The sequence below is a fragment of the Equus asinus genome, chromosome 8 (genome assembly GCF_041296235.1).
Source record: "Equus asinus isolate D_3611 breed Donkey chromosome 8, EquAss-T2T_v2, whole genome shotgun sequence".
NCBI classification, from domain to species: domain Eukaryota; kingdom Metazoa; phylum Chordata; class Mammalia; order Perissodactyla; family Equidae; genus Equus; species Equus asinus.
The window spans coordinates 72,240,151-72,262,577 of NC_091797.1; the positions used below are offsets into that span (position 1 = coordinate 72,240,151).

At 53.2% G+C, this 22,427-nt stretch overlaps 1 protein-coding gene across 2 annotated transcripts in view; it reads right to left on the reverse strand.

Annotated features, from left to right (window-relative positions):
* Nucleotides 1-211: 211 nt before the first annotated feature.
* TMEM132C (transmembrane protein 132C) overlaps nt 212-22,427 on the reverse strand; it is a 355,227-nt gene continuing 333,011 nt past the window's right edge. The window contains exons 6-9 of one of the 2 annotated variants that reach the window (XM_070515846.1): nt 12,008-12,213; nt 10,203-10,476; nt 8,829-9,020; nt 212-2,927 (exon numbers count right to left, since the gene is read on the reverse strand). In XM_070515846.1, the coding sequence (XP_070371947.1) occupies nt 1,722-2,927; nt 8,829-9,020; nt 10,203-10,476; nt 12,008-12,213 (1,878 nt within the window). In that variant the 3' untranslated portion in view covers nt 212-1,721. The remainder of the gene's footprint in view (nt 2,928-8,828; nt 9,021-10,202; nt 10,477-12,007; nt 12,214-22,427) is intronic. The other variant, XM_070515847.1, reaches the window with a different exon arrangement.

Here is a 22,427-nt window from a genome sequence, read left to right on the forward strand (position 1 = left end):
TCTGAGAACCACGGTTGTGGATGATGGTAGATGAGTGATTGAAGGGTTTCCTTCTTAGGAATTACTCTGGATCAGTCAAGAAACCAAGAGGAAAAAAAAAAGATCCGGCAAGTGTGTTGTTTTCCCTCTACCCTAACAGATAGTTTATTTCCTCAACAAGCTGTAGCTTTGGCGGAGGGGAGGAAATAGGAGTTAAAGGAAATAAGAAACCCCACAGGAGACACTTGTCAAGCCATGGAAAGCATTTTAATGACAATTGACATCACAGGTGTAAATAAATATCTCCTTCTCTCTGCCTATAATATGTGCTAGAAATACCTTTTTAAAAGGTCCCACTGAGGTTATGAGGCTTCAGGGCCCTTTCTTAGCTAATGATTTTAGTAATTAAAAAAATAAAAACAAGAAGCCTGCCCGTGGTCTGCGTGGGCCGTCCGGCTGAGGGTATCACGCGCGGCCCGAGTCTGCAGGCCTGGAGGGTGTCGCTCCAAAGCGGCGTGGGCCTCCCTGCCGCAACCACGTCACTTTGGATGAACGCGTTTTGCAATGTGCCACTGCACAACTAGGCTGTTAAAACACAGACGATTGACAATCCAATGTAGATTTTCATCTTTGCAATTTATGCTGAAATGCCCTGCTGATAAAAAAAACAACTTAAAAACCCTCCAACAGCTTTTACCTTTGTTCATTTCTCCATACCAGTATGTCTCCCGATAGACGAGGCTGGGAGCGGTCTTTCTCTTGTGGATTTGACCAGGGATGGAGTGTGGCCGAGTGGACAGGGGGCCCAGGCTTGGCTCTGTGCTGCTGGCCGCACCCCATTTGACCAGCCGCTGACAATGTCCCACGCGCTGCCTCTGGCCCGATGGTGGGTGTGGCGGTGGGTCAACGTCAGTCCCCTCCCCCTGCAAAGACTCCAAAAGCTCCCGCTAATCGTAAAACCCAGCAAGTCCCAACAAGGCTGGAGCGTTACAGAAAAGCACAAACTTGCACTTAAAGAACAGATTGACCATGTTTCTGAGAATTCATCTAACGAACAGGAGGATAATTTATGTTTAATTCAGGAAAAATATATTTGATCCTCAGAAATAAACATGAAACATAAGTCATATGGAAGTCTAGGCCACAAAAAGAAAAAGGAGAGGGGAAAAAAAGAACATGTGGACAAAGAGAAGAAAAGACTATCAAGTAAAGATTTAAAAATCCTCAGGTCTGTCCCAAGAGGAAACCAGGATGTGGAAACGCGCCCCCCCAGCCCCACGTGGACGTCAGAGGCTGTCCTCTGAAAGCGGAGTGTTGAATTAAAATGGGAGATGTCTCTTAGCAGGCCCTACTGTTATATTTTGCTCCTTTATTAGAAATATAAACAGATGATTATTTCTGTCTCTTTTTATTTGTCTTTTTGCATTTTTTAACAAATAATTTTTGGTAGCATGTCTGTGTTATACTTTGACTCATAAAATAACCGCCCTAATTTGGCCTTGCGCAGTTCAGCATCACCGTCAGCTTCCCCCCCAGAGTTTGTCCCGCTAACTTTCAAAAATCTGCCATCATCCACTGCTAAAAAACCTTCGATTACAAAAAAAGTCCCTTCCAGGCTTCAAAACTTCCTTCTGGTCTAGAAGGGCCCCAGGGCCTCCCTGCTCAACCCCCGGGATTCCCGGGGCCCAGATCTACAGGGGCTGAAGGAGGGTGTCCAGGCGCCCGGCCCTTCGGCCAAGGGGCTACACCTTGTCCTTGAATTTCTCCAGATAGTTTCTGAGTTCTTTGGGGGCGCCCGCGTCCACGTCCTGGCACACCCATTTGATGTCCTCCTCGTTGGCGCCGAGGATGGAGTTCACGGTGGGGCAGCTGTCGTCTGGGGGAATGGTCGTGAAGGTGGTAAACTTCACCTTCTTCCTTTTGGAGGTGGGCGAGTGCAGGGGCTCATGCTTCTGGTCCCTGTCCTGCTTCCCCCCGGAGTCGGCCGGCCGGTGGGGGTGGCTCGGCACGTGCTTTTGGGACCCACCGTTGAGCAGGAGCCGGTTGCTCTCCTCGCAGCCACCTGGCCCGCGGTCAATGATGGTCGTGTGCTCATCCTGGGGGGGCGACCCCTCGCCCACGTTCTCCAGGAGCTCCGCCTCATTGCCCAGCCACACCCAGTCGTGCGAGTGGGTCATGGAGGCCTGGCCTTCTAGCGGCACCTGCTTGTGCCTGTACTTGAGGGCGAAGGTGGCGCAGTTGATCAGGAAGACCAGGATGGCCAGGCAGAACACCCCCAGGAGCGCGTACATGCCGATCTCCAGGTCGCTCAGGCCCCGCGGCGTCTGCACCAGGTCGCTGTCCCCCAGCCCGCCCCCCGCCTGGGGCAGGTCCACCTGGGCCGGGAAGTTGGTGAAGTCAATGGGGATGTTCTGCAGCTGGCCCTCTCCCGCCAGCCTGCCCCCGTCCAGCCAGCTGTTCTTCACCACCTTGTTGTCCAGCAGCGACTTGGCCGTGGTGCTGCCCCTCCGGAGGGCGCCTTCCTCGCGCTCCACGGAGGAGCTGCCGTGGAAGTGCGCATCCTGGCCCGCGCGCTCCGGGTCCTGGCCCTTCTGCCGCCGGTCACTGGCGTGGTTCTTGATCTCCCCCTCATCGTAGTCCCTGCCGGGCCTGGGGTCAGCGTCGTTCTGGCCAAACTTGACCCTGACGTTGCCAATGCCCACGGCCAGGACGCTCTTGCGTTTGGACTTTTGGCAGGCCTCCGCGATGGTCAAGTCCACTCGGACCAGGGGCCCCTGGCCTTCCCCTTCAGCCACCACAACGGGCCACCTGGGAGAGCGGGCCTGGGAGACGGACACGACGGCCTCGTCCAGGGAGGTGGCAGTCAGGGTGAAGTCGGTGGTGTCATAGATGTCCAGGGGCGTCACTGAGCCATCGCTGAACTGGAGCCATGTGCTGACCACGGCTTCCTGCAGGAAGAGAGGCCGTTAGAACACCACAGGGTGGGGAGAGGCATCTTCTCTCAGGAACCCGCCCCGCCCCCTTCCTATAACAGAGCCCCCTAAAAGCAGGGAGCAGACTCAAAATCCAGACCTGGCGGTTGAGAATCTGGGAAGAAAACATTCAGGTTTTATGTCAAGATCTGAGAACGACCTTAATTTAAACAAGAACCAACGCAGACTTGCACTGACAGCTCCAGCATCCTCTCACCGGGGGCAGAGCCCTGACTGAGACAGGGCCACTGGCCTCTTCATCAGCTGGCTCCGCCCCTTCCACTTCCCTCTCCTCAGGACCCCTGTGAGGACCCTGGGCTCAGGATCTCACATTATCTGGATCATCCACGACCAGCTCCTCCTCTCAAGATCCTCAGTCCCATCTGCAAAGCCTCTTGCCACCTAAGGTGACATAGTCACAGGGTCTGGGAATTAGGACATGGGCAACTTTGGTGCACCATTATTCCACCTACTGTGATGACAACAGCTAAGACTCACACAGCGCTGCCAGGGAACCAGCCTCGGTTCCACGTGTTCTTTTTTTTTTTTTTTTTAAAGATTGGCACCTGAGCTAACAACTGCTGCCAATCTTTTTTTTTTTTTGCTTTTTCACCCCAAATCCCCCCAGTACATAGTTGTATATTTTAGTTGCAGGTCCTTCTAGTTGTGGCACGTGGGACGCCGCCTCAGCATGGCCTGACGAGCGGTGCCATGTCCACACCCAGGATCCGAACCAGCAAAATCCTGGGCCGTCGCAGCAGAGCATGTGCACTTAACCACTCGGCCAGAGGCCGGGTCCTCCAGGTGTTCTTCAGAAATCAACTCATTTAATCTTCTCAGAGATACAGAAGGTAGATACTATGGTTGTCGGTGTTTCTCATTGTGCAGGTGGCTGGATGGATCAGGAGAGGGCCAGCAGCTCTCACAAGATTGCCCAGCGCAGGGACGGCGGGGCGGGAGCTGGCGTTTAACTCGAGTCTCAGCCACCATGGCTGGCCTCTCTCCTGCTGCCTCTGACTCTCAGGTCAGGGATGGCAGGAAACCATTCTGACGTGTCTGGGATGCTGCCCTGTTCTCTGAGAACAAGCACTGAGTGATGTGGTTTTCATTCATCTGGTCATTCCATGGACATGAATTACAAGCTTTCTCTGTGCCAAACCCTGTGCCAGAGACTGAGTATTCTTTGGAGAGAAGGCTGACAGAGCCAGAGAGAGTGAACAGCACACGGCAGTTTATTGTGGCGGCTGCGATCTGACTGGCTGTGGGCTGGGATGCTAATTCTGCATAGGTTTGAGTGTGCTGAATTTTTCTTTTTCTTCTTTTCTTCTTCTTCTTTTTTTTTTTTTTGGTGAGGAAGATTGGCCCTGAGCTAACATCTGTTACCAATCTCCCTCTTTTTGCTTGAGGAACATTGTCACTGAGCTAACACCTGTGCCAATCCTCCTCTACTTTGATGTGGGATGCTGCCACAGCACCACTGAGGAGCTCTGCATGGTTCTGCACCCAGGATCTGAACCCACAAGCCCAGGGCTGCTGAAGCAGAGCGCACCAACCCAACCAGCACACCAGTGGGCTGGCCCTGAATTTCACTCTTTAATGTGCAGTTAGTGAGCTCTCTGGGCACGGGGAAGAGGGAAGGTGATGGGGGCCAGGAGGGAGAGAGGTGGGCACTGGCCATGAAATGGGGCCAGGATAGCTCCTGTCTGACAATCAGCTGGACGTGGTGGAGGCGGAACAGGGAGCAGAGGGAGGATGGAAACGGACAGTGACTTCCTGGGGGCCAGGAGCTGGTGGAGACCCCAGGTGTGTTATGGGTAAAGGATCCGCGTCTCCTCTTATCCTGGCTTCTGGACACAACGGCAAAGGGTGGAGGATTCAGGGGGAGAGTTTTGAATTGAATACATGGATCCAGTATTTCCCTGAGAACACTTTTTTAAGCCAATCCTTCTGAGCCTCAGTTTCCCCAACTGAAAGTGGGGGAAATGACAGTGGGAAAGTGAATGCCTAAACTGTGGGTGTGAGACGGACATTGAGTTTTCCTGTCCAGTTTCCAGCCCTCCTTTCTGGCAGGGACTAGAGCGCCAATTTTCCTTTCAGACCTGTGCCCTCTCCATTCGGAGTCCATGTGGTGTGAGTGTGGTGGACTGCCCCTCCAGGTCCCAGGTGGGCATGTGACCAAGGTCTGGCCAATCAGAACATTCCTCCACCCTCTTCACAGTGATTGGCTCAGGCAGGGGCATATGATCCAAACCAGCCAATGGGGCGCGGTCCCTGGACTTGTGCAGGAACCACCGAGAAGCTTGTCTCCCCTGGGGCTGCTGGGTTGGGATGCGAGCCTGGAACAGGTAGTGGTCATCTTGCCACCACTAGGGAAGGTCGGCTGGAACATGAGGCCAGCACAGGGGAAAGAGGAGCTAAGAGATGGAGAGAGAGATAGAGAGTGTTAAGAGCATGTTTCAACAACAGAGAAGACTGGCTGAGTATAAACCAGTTAAAAACTAGGTAAAAATACATGAAGAAGAGATGCAAATTCCCAGGAATCAGAAATGAATGAGGAACACACATCAGAGTGCCAACGCGGATAGCTGTTCCTGAGGTGGCCTGGGGAGTGTCAGAGCTGCTCAGAAGACCCACCAGCCTGTGGCTGGGATGTTGACGCCCCCAAGGGACATGTCAGATGAGGATGAGACCCTTTGCATACAGCGAGCACTGTCGGGGGGGGGACCCTCTACACGCAGGGGGACGAGAAATCCTGCCCACTGGGCCAGGCACACAGCGACGATGCTCGTTGTGCTCTGAGCCCTGGGTGGGAAAATGCCTCCCCTGGAAATCAAAACCCTGCACGGCCCCCACAGCTGGGTGTGGAGCCTGAAGTTACGCCCCCCGTGTGGTGCAGGAGCCGCAGGCAAGGAATTCACTCGAAGCTGGACTCGTGCAGATGCAAAATGCACAGGAATTCCTCAGGAGCAAAACAGAGCAGGCACAGCTCCGGATGATAACGCGCATGACAACACAGGACTCAGTCCCTAGGAGGGGAGGCTTGACCACGAAACATTCACATAGAAAGATCAGCAGACCGAGGACTCGAGACACTGGGACAAGTGAAAAGGACGATAAAATAAAACAAACCACCACCAATCAAAAATAGCCTGTGAAATAAAGTAGTTGAAGGGAAATTAAAAGGAGTGGAAACCACAGGGACAGAACAGGAGTGAACGGGAAAAGCAGAGGAGGTTGCAAAAGGAACCACACAGAACTTCCTAGAAGTGGAAAATACGCTTGAAGTTGATTACTCAATGGATCCTTGAAACAGCAGATTAGACATGTTTGAGGCGAGAATTAGTGTTGTGGGAGACAGCCAAGAAATTTACCCGAAATGTAATCACAGGAATAGAAAGAGGAAGAATATGAAAGGAAGGTTGAAAGAAATGAGGGAGAGCACGACCAACAGTTTTCTGTTAGAAGTTCCAGAAGGAAAGAATATGGGGGGAGTCGTTATTCAAAGAAATAATGGTTGGCCGTTTTCCAGAATTGGGGGGAATTGCCAAGAATAAAAAGGAAGGTTTCTGGTGACACTATTTGAGCATCTGCATCCCGCTTTATCTGAAGATGCAAACACCTGGATGCGAACTGCTGGGTTCCCATGTCCGTTTGGGCAGCCTGAGTTGGGTCTCTATCCCCGTCACTGAAAGCCCAGCCTGACACGGGCTGCCTGCAGGCAGTGAGCGAGATTGTTCATGAAATCCAGAGACAGCGAGCGCCCAGCGAGGGCGCCTGTCCACTTCCGATTCTGTCTGCCTGCCCAACTTTCAGCTGCCGCTCCGCAAAGCGTTTCTGCCCCAGGGCGATCTCTGGCCTCTGGAACCCATGCAGTCGTGTCGTAGCCAGAAGTGCCGAGGATGTGGCCCCTCCAGGAGCAGCTCTCAACCAGCGACTGACGGGAGTTGGTATAAGCACCCCAGCTCCCTTGCCCCTCGAGTCCAGCGACTCTTCTAGCCTTTTCCATACTGGCTGACGGTTTCCCCCGCAGACTCGGGCTCCAGGAGCCCACAGTGGTGGCTGAGCTGGGAACACTCTGCTGGCTGTCTTCCCTTCCTGCATCTCTTCCTGACTCCTGGACTGGATTCCCTTCACCCCCCACATAAGTACCCAAATCCTTACCCCAGGCTCAGCTTCGGGGGAACCACAGCTAAGACACAATATGGCTCAGCGATCTTCCTTCTCACCCTCGCCTCCTCCGTCCCCATCGATGGACAAGCCACACAACAGGACAGGCCCTTTCGAATGCACTCATGCCAGGGGTTCCTCATTTCACTTCCCATCCCAGCCTTCTTTAGAACGAATGAGGCACGGGGCGAGTGTATGCCACTGCCCTCACTTGTGGGCTCAAAAATCTTTCAGATCTTGCATTCCAAGTTGAAGACATCAAGAATAAGGCGCCAGCCTTCGATGTGCCAAGAGCTGAGAGAAAACACTCCTAGCTCAGTGTGCGAGTTCATCTTGGCTGACTTTTCATCTTGAATTAATTTCTCTTCACGGAGAAAGAATGTACATAAAACAAGCCCCCTCAACAGCAGACAGGCTACAGGAAGCCCCCAGGACACCGGGGCTGGCCCACCTCCACCTCCATCAGCCCTGCGGCGTGAGTGAGGCAAAGCCCTTCCACCAGTGCGTACGCTGAGGTCGGGACGCGGGGTTTTCTCCAGAGAAGCCAATGCATTTCCCCAAAGATGAGAAATTCTGCATGACTTAAAACAACCCATTCCCAGGAATGATTGAGAGCCCTTCCTTTCAAGAGTCATCTCCGCAAATCAGATGAACTACATCCATAAATCCACCCGAGGCAGGGCCGGGCACCCGGTTACCATCAGCCTGTGAAGATAGATGGGACTGGTGGCCTGGCCCCATGCCTGGGAGGTCGCGATGGCAGTCATCCCCCAGCTAATTACTCATTCTCCCCAAACAGCTTCCCACCTTTTGCTCTGTCTCCTCCTTTCCCTCTGCTCCTTTTACTCTGCTCTTTATAAATCAGAAAACTTCCTGCCAATTTCCTGCCCCAGGAGAGACGAGCAGAGAAGCCCACACAGTGGGTTGGACATGGATGTGAATGTATCCGGTCCCTGTTGTGGAGGCTCTGGACCAACGTCAGGTAGCAACTGCAGAATTTCTAGAGTGGCCCACCCTAACCCTTGGAACCTGGGACCATAATGAGACATCGCCGCCATGATTATGTTATGTCATGTGGCACAGGTGACCTAAAGACGGGGGGATCTGCCAGATTATCTGGGTGGCCCGATGTAGTCGTGTGAGGCTTTAAAAGCAGAGAGATTTCTCTGGCTGGTGGCGGGGGGAAGTCAGAGGTTTAAGGCCTGAGAAGGACTCCTGCACTGTTGCTGGTTCTGAAAGTGATGGGGTCGGGGGGAAGTGACAAGGACGCTGAGAGGCTCCTGGCCGACAGCTGACAGACTGAGCTGACACCTCAGTCTTACACCTGCAGAGAGATGGACGCGCCTGGAAGCAAGTCCTCCCCAGAACGGCCCGCCAAGAGGCCGGCCGGCCGACACTTTGCTCTCAGCCTGGGACCCTGAGCCCAGACCCCACGGAGCACGCTTGGACTCCTGACCCACACACCTGTGGGCTAACAAGCGGGTGCTGTTTTAAGCTGCTGTGTTTGCGGCAATTTGTTCCACAGCAGTACTAACACACACTCCCTGTGCACGGGGCATCGCCACCCTGCGTGATCACAGACCCCACTATCGGGACAATGGAGCCATATGGATTGGCAACAGCTCCCCTGCCCCCATTGCTCCCTCCCCCTGGCCTCTCAGGCACAGCACCGGGCCCTGCTCCTCTCCTCCTCCGGCGTCCAGGCCCCACCTGTTTGGGGGTCCGCAGCAGCTCCTCAGCTGTGGCCACAGCTGTGATGACCTTGCTGTTCTCCGGGCTGGGGTGGAGGGTGACAGACAGCCCAGCCACGAGCTGGATGGCCAAGTCTGTCACCGATACTTTGTCATCTAACACGGTGACCGTCTTCTCTGCCAGGATGGAGTCGGACAGTGGGGACAACACCTGTGGGATTGGCAGGACAGAAGACATAACTGTCACACCTGTTCCAAGATGTTGGAAGCTTTCCCAGGAATGCTTCCTCCGTGCCCCAGGCCTGGGTCCAGAATACAGGGCAAAGGAGTGACACACCTACTTCACTATATACACCAGCCCCGACCATGCCTTTGTGAGAATCAGATGAAGTCACCCCTTCCCCAAGACACTTTAATTCTATCTGTTGGAAAACTGAAATAAATATGAAAATCCATTCTGTTTTTAAAAGGAAATGACCCCTTCCATTTAGACAAGGCACCTTGTACACTGCACAACCTGGTTAACTGTACATGGCAAGCCTGCTGACTGGACTTACGAAGAGTTGCACACAAACTGACTTTGCACAGCCTGAATCACATTCTAAGTGAACTATGGAATTAACTGGGAGAATGGAATTATAAATAGTCTAGTCTCCCCACAGACCCCAGCACAATGTATCCTCTGCTGAAATGTTACTTTGGCCTCTTCTTGTAAACCAAATGCTGGACTGGAAATGTCCAGGTGACAGAAACGTGCCCATCATTTCCACATAGGCTGGTTGTGTAAGGATCCAGAAGGACACTCCAACAAGGTGGAGTCAGGAGGGTGGGACTTAAGGGCTTGGGGAAAGGGCCCTCCATGGCCCTGTCCTCTGGCCTGAAGTCCCACCTCTCTATCCATTTCCTTGAGCAAAAGATAGGCAGTCGGATGTTGAAGAGAGTTTGTTGCATGAATAAGTGGCAGAATGACAGAGTGACTTAAAGAAAGAAGGGAGGAAAGGAAGAAGGGCTGCATCTTCCCTTGGGCACTGGCAGGAGTGGTGTGTGGAGGAGGGAAGGTTATTTGTAAGAGGGTGTGGGAGGTGCAAGGCTGGAGAGCGGGGACAAGGGTGGAGAGTCAGAGGTCGGATGGGGCGTGTGGGGAGGGCTGGATGGAGGACGCACCCGTTGCGAGTGGGGTGGAACAGGGCGGTAAGGGGCGCGGCCACCACCATCTTTGTTCTGTTCTCAAGGAGACCGGGACTCAAAGAGCTGGTCCATGCTCCCCTTCCGGTGTCGCCATCACAGGGACAAGGAGTTGGCTGCAGTGACCCACCCACCTGGCGGGGCTCCCCCAGCGCTGGCCCCACGCTCCGTGTTAGGGATGCAGAGCTCCCGAGCCCCAGCTTCCTACCTGGATGGTAGTCATCCCGACCTCGCGCCCCACCAGGGTCCTGCTGTCCTGGAGCGTGGCAACGTGAGGTTCCTCCAGCTTCATAAAGTCGGCCACCAGGTGGGTGATGTCGACCTGCCAGTCGGGGCTGAGCAGGTGGCTTGGCTGGCCCCACGGGCCGGCGCCCTCGGCCACGAACTGGGTGAGCACTCGCACGGTGGCGTGCTGGTACTGGAGGGCGCAGCCCCGGGCCCGCCGCGCCTCCTCGTCTTCATCCTCGCTCTCCCGCGTGGGCCTGGTGGGAAAGGAGGAGATGCTCTCAGCTCAGGGGATGGACTCATAGACGCCCTCGAGTCGCAAGCCAGACAGGCGCGGGCTGGCCCCAACCTCCAAGACACCACTGGCCAGGCAGGAGCCCCGGGACTCCACAGGGAGTGTCGCTTCCATCACTGAGCAGCACAGAGGTCAGACTGCTCTTTCTTGAAGACATTTATTGGCAAATAAAAGACTGAAGAGCTAGGACTTACCAAGCCTACACGGGCCAATAAGTAGCTAAGAGCCACATATGGCTATTTAAATTTTAAATGAATAAAAATGAAATACATCAAAAACTTAAATTCCTCAATCGCACAGGCTATATCCTGAGTGCTCCATAACCACATGCACTAGTGGCTATCATATTGGACAGTATGGTTCTAGAACATTCCACCACTGCAGAAAGTTCTACTGGGCAGAGCTAAACTAAACTGTCGAGATGTGCCATTCGAGGCTCCACATGTACGAACTCTTCTAACCTCATAACACTTTGAGGCAAAGCTGTGATTATCCTCATATCCACATGAGGAAACAGGCAGAGAGGTTGGGTAGCTTGCCCAAGCTCACAGAGCAGAAAGTGGCAGAGGTTGGGCTGGAACTCAGTGGGTCTCAGCTCTGCCCTCTTTGGGGACATGGAACAAACCCATTCTCTTGGCCACTCAGGGGTACTAAATGATGTGAGCACTGGCTGGATTCACGGCTGTACCCCCTCCCCCCCACCGGTCAGGCTACATTCTTCCAGGTTCTCCCAGTAGATGTGAGGTCAGCATCTCACTGTCCTGGCTGCTCTTCCTGAGGTGCACTCTAGTTTGCCCCTTAAAATGAAGATCCTGGCGCCTGGGAGGCGGTCAGGAAAACGGCCCTGATGGTCAGGATGGAGGATTCCAGGCAGGAAACCAGAACTCAGCATCAACTCTTACTTAGCTGACTTGGGGACCACAGAGCTGAGAAATTGAGACCCCAAACTCCTACCTATGACAATGCAGAGTCCACAGAATAAATTAGACGGTTTTGTTTGTTTGTTTGTTTGTTTAAGAGCAAACAGTAACCCCATGGTCCAGTATAAATGCAATTAAATTTTATCCAATAGTTTGATATGCACAGACCTTTTCAAAGTTATAGATATCCATAAATCACAGAGGAGGAATCGCTGAGAAAATAAACCAAACTTCAAATTCCCTGGGGGCTGAGGGCCTGGAAAAACGCATGACTTCGGTGGCTTCCTTCTGGGGGCCCTTTCAGAGACAGCGTGCTGGAGCCCATGCAGAGGCAACGGCCCGGGTCTGACGTGGACCCTGCCGCGCAGCAGCCTTCCTGCCAGGCTGGGCTGTCCTGGGCCGTGGTTTCCTCAGAGGGCAGCTGCTCGCTCGGCTTCAGGGAAAGGAATCGCTGGGACAGCCAGGCCAGCACCTACCACGCGCCGGGTCCTGCCTGGGCTCCTGCAGTGTTGGGCTTGGTAAACCAACCCGCTGTTACAGTGGCTCTGGGGCATCTCCCCTTCCTGGGCTCACCTCTTGCTGGCCACGATGGGGACCCTCCAGCCTTTAATCTGGCTCAGCTCTGTGTCAGAGACCTCGATCTGCAGGGGCAGCCGGGGCGCCCACACGGTGACGTGGAGGGGGGCGCTCAGGTGCTGGTACGTGAAGTTCACCACCGTCTCCACCTTGCCTTTCATCTCTTTGCCGTTGACAAAGACATAGTCACAGCGGTCGGACACCTGCAAAGACAGAGGGAGAGGGGACGGAGAAGTTCACCAGCCTGAAGGCCACCCTTCTTCCATTTGTCCTTTTCTCTTGCAAAGCACACATGCTTAATTTAGCTTCCTCCCAAATGCAGAGCCCGAGACAAGGATTCAGTGCAGTTGGTTTACTTGGAGGTGACCCCAGGGAGCAGGGCCAGGGAGCAAAGTGAGGGAGACAGAGGAGGAAAAGTCAATAGAAGGGTGCGTTTTTGCATTTGCTGCTGTGACCATTGGGCTCAGTTTCTCTGGGGCCTCATGAAAATCCTATTGAATTGTCCACCTAAAGGATAAGAGGCAGGAATACCATCTGCCAGCTCCTGCCTCTCCCTGGGTGAGGGACGCCCCTGTGGGTTACCTCTCCTGCACATCTGCATCTGAGAAGGAAGGCCCTGGGGCAGAGAGCAGCTTCAGGAGTGGTCTGTGCAATCACAAAGTGACCCAGGACCTGCACCCTGGGGGCGGGGCCCAGAGCTGTCTGTTCCCCAGGCTGACGTCTGCTCAGAAACTCAGTAGCATGCGCATCCCACCCCCTCCAGCCTCCTGGGGTCGGGAGGGCTGTACTGCCTTCTCTCCAGCGGGACTCCCACCGCGCCTGTACTCGCGCCTCTCACCACACCGCCCAGACAGCTCTCCAGCACAGCAGGACTCCACACCTGCAGTCGCCTTTGCGTGGGGGCGTCCTTCCCTCCCAATCTGCCTGCTTGGCCTGGTCCCTCCCTGCACCCAAGGCCTGTTTCTTTATTGAGGTTGTAATTGTTCATCCTGTGAATGGCAGCATCATCACTGACTACCAACCTGTGTTTCCCCCTGTGCTTTGCCCATTTCTAGCAGATTGCTGCCTCAGGAAAGAGACGAGACAGAGCACAAAGCACAACAAACACACAGACAAAGAAAAGAAAAATAAAGGTCTACAAGCATCTAGACTTCGTGTTCTAACCCTAAACTCTTTTTTTTTTTTTTGAGGAAGATTAGCCCTGAGCTAACTATTGCCAATCCTCCTTGTTTTGCTGAGGAAGACTGGCCCTGAGCTAATATCCGTGCCCATCTTCCTCTACTTTATATGTGGGACGCCCACCACAGCATGGCTTTTGCCAAGTGGTGCCATGTCCGCACCCGGGATCCAAACCAGCAAACCCCGGGCCGCCGAGAAGCAGAACGTGTGCACTTAACCACTGCGCCACCGGGCCGGCCCCTAACCCTAAACTCTTAGGGAGATGCATCTACACACAGCCCATGGACATTCTCATCTGGCAAAGACACAGCAGGAACGTGCCTGTGTTCCCTGGGAGCAGGAGGGAGAAGCGTGGACTGGGTGGGACCATACTAGAAGCAACCCATCTGACCGAAAATGGGTGCCCCCTAGGAACCGTGAACAGAAGATTTGAAGACTAGAAGCCTCCTCCCCAAGGCCTGGGCCACAGTTAAGTCTCCCGGAAATTAGACTAGGATTAGGTTCTGCTGTCTTAATGAACTGAAAACTGAAAATAGAAATCAAGTTGGGTTATAGAGAACCAGCAAGATCCATCTTGCATGGCCAAGTTTATGGGATGTGATTTAAACTGGCCCCATGTATCCATATCAACCGCTAAGCTGTGGAATCCTTGAAGGCAAGAAGTATGTCTTTTTCATCTTTGATTTCTTGCTTCCTCACACCAGCTGCTCATGAAGCAGGAGCTCAGCAAAGTGAATAGTGAATGGATAGATGGATGGGTGGAGGGATGGATGGATGGATGGATGAATGGATGGATGGATGGATGAATGGATTGATGGATGGATAGATGGACAGATGGATGGATAGATGGATGGATGGATAGATGGATGGATCGCAGTTGGCTGGATAGATGAACAGGATCCTTTCTTCATGGTGGATGCCTGCTTCAAGACAAACAAACAAGGATCTTGAGGTGAAAGCAGATGTGGTTGGAGACAGAGATAATATGGAGCCAAGAGCAGCAGAAACACAAGAAGCTAATTTGAGAGCTTCCAGAAAGCTCTCAAGCAGTGTTTCCTAACCTTTCTGGGGTCACTGACTCCTTTGAGAATACACGTAAAGCTAATTCTTGCTGGAGAAACGTGTATCCATACAATTTTGTGTAACATTTCAGAGTTAACGTAGCCAGACAGGGCTCTTCACACACCACTCAGCACACTCAGCTGTAACTGCCGGTTTGCTCAGCTGCCTCCTGTCCGGATCGTGTGTACTCTGAAAGGAGCCGCGTCTCCTCCGGGGGGTCTATGGACCCAGTTATATCACATGCGATGCTGATCAATGAAGTCCTGTGATCACCCTCTCTTTCTCCAGCTTTCGGGAACTATAAATGGCTACTCTGGGCACGGTTTTCATCTTCAGTTTGCGCTCCTGTTTGGAGGGGCAGCTGGGGAGGGCAGGGCTGAGTGTGTTTGCTCCATCTGCTGGGGACAGCGGCCTGGAGCGGTCGGGCGGGGACACACGATGGATCTTCTCACTCATGGTCAGGAGGGGTTTCAAAATATTTACATATTGATTAAGGGTGGAAACCAATTTTAGTTGGTGTCCCAGGCTTGTCATTAGCATGTAAACACTGTCCGGGATCTGGGCAGGCATTAGCATAACAGCCGAGCAAGAGTTATGTCAGTAATCACTTCTTTAATCAATGTTGTAATTTACAGACCATTGACTTTCCTCATTCGTTACCTTGCTGAGCTCCAGTGGGAGGGAACCTGGCCGCTGCAGAATATAGAAATAATTAAGAAGAATGCAAGGGTAGGAAGTTGCAAGGCGCATGATAGAGCCATTGTCACTGCTATTCCTGAAGGTGCCATAAACGTCTGGGGAAGTCTCAGGATGCATTAATCATCTCCTAAGCAGCCAGCAGTGGGAACCACGGTGGCACAAAATGAGTGGGCTCGTCTGCAAAAAAGGAACTGAAAACTCCACAGGAACCTTCTCAGTCCCTTGCCTTCCTTTCTGGGACTCTTTCTCCTCTTTCGTTGTGGGTGGGCTGCTCATTGAGAAAACTGCCCGCTGGCCTCTGCTTACTCTGGCGTTCAAACTCTCCACCCTGAACACATGGTGGCCACTGAACCAGCCACTGATGTCTGCTCTTAAAGATCTGGAGGGGCCAGAGTGGCTCACGTGGAACCTGGTTGAGCAGCACGTGGTCAGTTGACATCTTCTGTTGTCACTCAGGCCTTGGCAACTTCCTGAAGGCATCACCTGCCTCCTAGGAGAGAGGCTGGGGACCACTTTCCATGGGGAAGCAAAGGCATCTTCTGCTCAACCATGGGCATCCGATGAGACTTCTGTCTGAACTCCCTCAGCCAAGAAGGTTCTCAAACTTGAGCGAGCATCAGAGAGGACTTGTCACACACACACTGCTGGGCCCACTCCCAGAATCTCAGCTGGAGCAGGTCTGGGGCGGGCCCTGTGCTGGCGTTTCTAACGAGGTCCCGGGTGCTGGTGGGGCTCCAGGTCTGGGGACGACAACTGGAGACGCACTCCCTGAAATAACACAAGTGCCCCTTCTCCTACGCTTCCGCGGTATCTTATGCATCCTGTCTGAGTCCGTCCAGGCTGCTATAACAGAATATCATAGACGGGGCGCTAAAACAACAAGTATTTGTTTCTCACACTTCTGGAGGCTGGAAAGTCCAAGATCAAGATGCCAGCAGATCCGGTGTCTGGTGAGGGCCCTTCCTGGCTCGTGGACGGCCGTCTTCTCTGTATCCTCACTTGGTGGAAGGGGTGAGAGAGCCCTCTGGAGCCTCTTCTAAGAGTTCTAATTCATTCTAGAGGCTCTCCCGTCATCACCCAGCCTCCTATATCATCACATTGGGGGTTCGGATCTCAACATAGGAACTCGGGGGACACAAACACTCAGACCATAATGTATTCCATTCGTTATTGTAATCATTTAGTTCTCATGCTTTAAATGCCATCTCTGTGCTAAGACTCCCCAAATCCTACCTCCAGATATGGACCTGCTTATTCGACACCTCCACTTGGATCTCTAATTCGCATCTTAAACTTAATATGTTCAGAAATCAAACTCCTGCCACTTACACACACTTAGGAGACTGGAGGCTGGAGTAGAAATGAGTTTAGACCCACAGGAAGGCGACTGACACTCTGTACCCCCAAGTCTGTGTGCCCGCTCTCTCACAGACAATCCCGGATGCTCTCATGCAGGAAGGATGCCCTGGTTCACATTTGTAGGCGCTTCTCATCATTCTTGCCTTCCGTCTTTTCTGGAGCTACAGGCGCCATGATGACCCTGTTGTGTAGAGAGGAAACTGAGGCCTGTGAGGTTGTAGCTTGCCCAAGCTGAGAGCTGAGTGGAGACCAGAAGCTTTGTGGCGGCCAGTGCAATGGTGGCGGCTGCAGGGGTTGCCGGGGGGCAGCCGGGAGACTGCGGGCAGACAGTTCCTTCATGCAGACACTGGGCAGGCATCAGGCACCCTCTCAAAGGAGAATTAAATGGCCAGAAACCTCTGCACATCCCCCGGGGGGGGGGGGGGGTGTCGCCAAGGCAACCACAGGGCAGCCTGTGGGGAAAGGGGCTCAGGGATCCGGCTCGCCACACACTCCCCACCTGAGGGGCACTCAGGGCTGCCCACTCTCACATGGCCCTGACTTCCAGCCCCCATACACGTACTCGAGCACGAAGAGAGGGACTTCCATCAGTGACTGGATGCTTCATAACAACAGCGAACACTGAGGGCTTACAGGGCACCAGGAGCCGTTCTGAGAGTTCACACAAGTCACCTTGCGGCATCCTCAGCAGGAACATGAAGGGGCTACTAGTTTCTATCACATCCATATTCCACATGAGGGAATGGAGGCACAGAAAGGGCATGTGATGTGCCCAGGATCACACAGCTGGTAGTGAGTCAGGATTGAAACGCAGTCAGCCCAGGAGCCCCGCTCTTCACCAGGGTGCCCACCGGCTCTGCGTAGACTGGGTGGTTGTTTTCGAGTCTCCTTCTCTCTCCTACATGGTCGACTCTATTCCTCTTCCTGTTGGTGGTGGACCTGGCCACGTGACCAGCTTTGCCCAAGACAAAACGGACAGAAGAGACAGCCGACTAGCTCAAGCTCAGGCTTAGGAGGTGTCGTTTCTGCCGGCCCTTGTGACCTTTGTTGTGAGAGGAAGTTCCCCTCATGTAGCTGCTGCCTCTCAGCCCCGGAAATGAGACACACGCAGCCCATCACCGCCCACTTGCACTGAGCAGCCAGATGCAGCTGAGCCTGCAGGCCACTGCACAAGCTATGAGTGCAGGAGCAGGGATGAGTGAGCACTGCTGTAAGCAGCCGAGCACTGGGGTCGTTCGCCAGGCAGCATCGCTGACTGAGCGATTCTGCGAGGAGCCAGGTGAAAACGACCCTGACTGAGACTGCCAGGAGCTTCCTATCCCCCGCCCTCTCATCCCCACTCCCACAGTCCCTTCCTCATATCCTCTGTTCTCTCCTCAGGGAGTGGGAGAGCCCTGATCCCAGGGGCAGGAAGGGCCCAGAATTCCTTCCTATCTCTGCCAGGCCCCCTTCTCCCACAGACGTGCTGGCCCGTCCAGCCCCTGAGCACAGGCTGCCCCGCCCGCAGCCGCCAAAGAGGGAGCTCCTCAGGGGGGCCCTGGGGTCCACTCAGCAGTTCCGCATCACGGAGGCGGTTCCAGCCGCTTCTCCGCCTTCTCTGGGGGAGGAGGAAAAGGGAGGCGGAGAGAGGTCGGGAGGAAGCAGTGTTTCTGGGACGGCGTCTGCGCTTCGCGCTGCACTCTTCCCGCCCCTGGCTGTGCCGCCCCCGGGCCGGCGGGCAGGGCAGGAGCTGCGCTGCGATGAAGCGCACTGTGCACTGTCTCCAGCGAGGATGCAAACGCTCCACAGCCCCGAAGCGCGCCTGGGCCTCGGCTCGGCCGTCCCTGTGCCCGGGGGCTGGCCGCGCTGGGCGGAGGCCTGGCCCACGCGGGGAGCCGGGGCACGAGGGTGCTCAGGCCACGGAAAAGCGGACTCCTCGCCGAGGGCCCCAGGGTGTGGCCAGGGGCGCCAAGCGGAGACCTCACTGCTCCAGCCTCGTCCTCACCATCTGTCACACAGGCCTCTTCCTCTAAGCGATGCTGCCTGTGGCCTACGATGCGCCGCATTCTTCCAGGGAAGCAGCACTTTGGGAGGGTGGGGACAGATGATAACAAGTAAATAAGAAAACCACATGGGCAGCAGATACCGTGAGGAAAATAAAGTAAGGAAGGATGATGGGCGCACGGAAGACCTCTCTGGGGCCCTGACGTTGAGACCGAGTCCTACCTCGCAGGAAGAGGGCCGCCCTGGGAGATTTGGGGCAAGAAAGTTCCAGGAGGAGAGAATCGACAAGAAGAGCTGGCATTTATTAAGTGTCTGTTGTATGCCAGATTCTAAGATTACATGTGTACTGACTCCCTCCGTCCTCACACAAACCATTTTGCAGCTGAGGAAACTGAGGCACAGAGAGGTCAAATGACTTGTCCAAGGTCACATAACTACTGCGAGTGGGACTTAGATTTCAAAGCAGTCGTCTAGCTCAAGAAATGCTCCTTTTTAAAAAATCACCGTTGCCAACTTAAGTGGTGAAAAGTTATCTTAGTTCTTTCATCTTTGAATTAAGAAGAACTATGAATTTAAAAAGTCAGTTCTTGAGGTCGGTGATAATGTCCTCTTCTTTCTCTCTGTGATTTCTCACCATTCCAAGACACTAACAGACAAAATTTATTAAACTGTATTTCTTTCCTTCCCTTTTTTAAAGCTTGTCTCAGATAATTAAGCACAAGAACTTGTATAATTACAAGATCAGATTTCATCTTCACGATCTCAGCACGTACTAAAAGGAACATTAGACACACCATGTTCTTTTTAAAGGAAAAAATTCTTCTTTGATTTTTTAAAACAACTTTGTTGAGATATCTTTGACATATTGAAGTTGCATATATTTAAGCTGTACAACTTGATTTTTTTTTTTGAGGAAGATTCGCTCCTCCCCACGCTTCAGGGAGCGGGCCAGGAGCTTTCCGTCCATCAAAGGCCCTTCACGCCCCACTGCAGGATCTCTGGGGCCTCGAACCCGCTGTTCCAGTTAAGCAAACCCCGAGGGAGCCTCCCTCCGCTCAAGTAAGATCTGAGTCATAAATAAGTGGTCTTATCTTTCGCAAAAGTCTTTTATTAGGACAGAGCCTTCCTTGCAGCCTAAGACAGGAGGTCAGAACAACCTGCTCTTCCCTGGCCAGTCCCAGGCATTCATTTCTGCCCATCGACCTCACCCAGGAACGAACGTGGCACAGCTCCTGCCAGTTGAAGGCTCTGGGTCTGTGCTCCCCATCGAAGTTTCTGTGATGATGGAAATGTCCCACATGTGTGCCATCTAGTATGGTAGCCTCTCGCCACGTGTGTCTACTGGGCACTTGAAATGCCGCCAGTACAACTGAGGAGCTGAAATTTTGACTGTAGTATTTAATTTGGTGTTTAATTTAAATAGCCACACATGATTAGTGGCTGCCATACTGGACAGTGCAGCTTTAGGGGAATCTTCATATCTATCTGTGAGGAGAACAGCATGCTCTCATCCTAGCCAGAGCCCACGAGGAGCCTGAGATGACATGGGCCTGGCCATCACGCAGATCTGGCTTTGGATCTTGGCTGTGCCACCTTGGGCAAATCACTCAACCTCTCTGGACGTCAGTTTCCTTATCTATAAAACAAGACTTATAATAGTATCCATCTCAGACTTGCCCGGAGTGATCTCCTTAAAGTCCACATCAGAATATCCTGTAGTATCTTATTACTCTTAGAGTAAAACAAAATTCTCACCCTAGACTCCAAGGCCCTAGGCAACCTGGCCCTGCCCACATTTCTCAGCCTCAGCGCTAGTGACATTTGGGGCCGGATAATTCTTTGCTATCAGGCTGTCCTGGGAGTTGTAAGATTATTAGCAGCCTCTCTGGACTCTTTAGGAGCACCTTCTCTGAGTTGTGTCAACCAAAAATGTCTCCGCACATTGCCAAGTGTCCCCCGGCGGGGTACGGTCACCCACGGAGAGAGCCTGCTCTAGGTCTACCTGGTAATAAGAGGATCCGACAGGACCCTGTTGTCCTACACGCTTTCCGTGTATTAGTGTGTTAACACTCGCAACAGTCCCAGGAGGTCGGGATGAGTATGTCCCCATTTTGCAGATGAAAGGGCTGGGGCCCCAGAAAGACCCCATCAGTGGCAGGTGCAAGCTCTCACGCTGCGGTAACTGCCCTTTGAATCCCAGCGGGAGGGATTCTGGCGGGAGAAGGCCCTCTCTCGAAGGAACTTGCTCGCTTTGCAGTGGAGACCCCACCCTAAGCGGGCGTGGCTGGGAGTGTCCTCAGCGCGGGCGCCCAGGACTCCTGCATCCCGGGGGTCTGAGGTGGCTTCACTCTCCTTGGTTTCCTTTCATTCTCAGAACCAAAGAGCTCCTGCGGATAAAGACCTGCCAGCGTTTCTTCCAGCCCCTCGGGTATGAGCAGCAGCGATGGGGAGCTCTCCTCCCACCTTGGGAGCCAGTCTGCCCATTTTCCTGCTGGGCAAGGGGGGTCACCCATGGCAGTAATCAATCTCAGAGGCTCTTTAAAAACTGTTAAAGAGCTTATCTCTCTCAAGGACTCAGAGCCTGTGGAACCAATAGCAAATTCAGTAGGGAGGAAGTTTCCTGCTGACGGGAGCCAGAGCACAGGGAACAAATAAGGACTTTGCCCAAGAAAAACTGCCCTCCATGTATTGGCACTGATGCAGGCTCCTCCTGTCATTGGAGAAAGCCAGGCCTGCTGGTTGCCCATACGCATTACTTTTAGCTCTGCCCTGGGGTCCAGTAGCTGGAAATGGACCCTGGAGGTCAGACAGGCTGCCCTGGAAATTCAAGCAATGAACTGTTTCTTGTGATGTTTTAAATCTCAGCATCCTCACCCTGTTGTGGGTGGTGCCTAGCCCGTGGGGCCCCAGGAGCTCCCGAGGAAAGCACATGCAGGCCTGTGGACCAGGGTGGGGGCCACCAGGATGCACAGGGTGGGGTGTCCTATGTCAATCCCATTAGGATGCGGGGTGTGCAGAGGGCACTGTGCAAATGAGGGTACACAGTCAGCGCCAGGCATTGACAGTCGTTATTACTCCTGCTAACTGGCCCAAATGTCCCTTTCTCCAAGACCAGCCCATCCAGTCGGCCCTCACCTCCAGGCCACCCCCGGCACAGCATCTGTGCGTTTGCTTTTCAGCCTTCACCACCACCTGCAGTGTTGTTACGTGTTTGTCTGTCAGTCTCCCTCCATCACCAGGATACCAGCCTCCCCGGAGGCAGGGGCCTCTGTTTTATTTACTGCTGAGATCCCAGCACCAGAATGGTACCTCAAAGATGGCCAGCATCTTTTCTGAATGAATCATCATGTGATTTGTGAAAACATTGAGGGCATGGTGTCGAATCAAAGACACCATTAGTTCGTGGACCACAAGTAAGGAAACCTCTGCCAATTAATCTACGCCGTGTCATCGACTGCAAGACACATCTTTATTCCAAGGTGTTGACGTGTGGACAGATGTGCTTAGTAGACACGCTAGGATGGTTACTTGGATGTTGGATGTGCTTCTCCGTGACACGTATTTTCTCTCCTGTTCCTGTTCCTGGGGCTTTTGTTGAGCAAATCACTGCCCTTATGGGTTCTGCTGCTGTCTCGTCTCCTAAATGTAAGTCAACATAAGTCAACACAGCTGCCGATGTCCACGGGCCTCTCCCACTCAAACCTTATGACTCCTATTAACCTAAACATGAAACTCTGCAGACCAGGCTCCTCAGTGCTTGTGTTTCTTTCACACTGGACACTGGCCTGGTTTCATGTCCCAAATGCCCACCAGTCATGGGTATTCACGAGGCATTGCAAGCTGGGAAAAGGGAAAAGGTAGAAATGGGTAAATAATATGACCCATTTTTGCAAGACAAACCGTGGCAGAAAAACCCTTATATGTGTGTTTAATATATATATATATATATACACACACGTGTCTATGTGTATGTGTGTTTGCGATCATATGAGCATGAGAAAGGCACAGAAGGAGATCGCACAGGTTGTTAACACTGAGTACCTAAGGGCTGTCAAGGGGACCTGAGCTGGCCGGGGCTGCCGCAGAGCTAAGTCCTGTCCATGTTTTGGCTGCTAGGTCAAGTTCTTTACTTGAT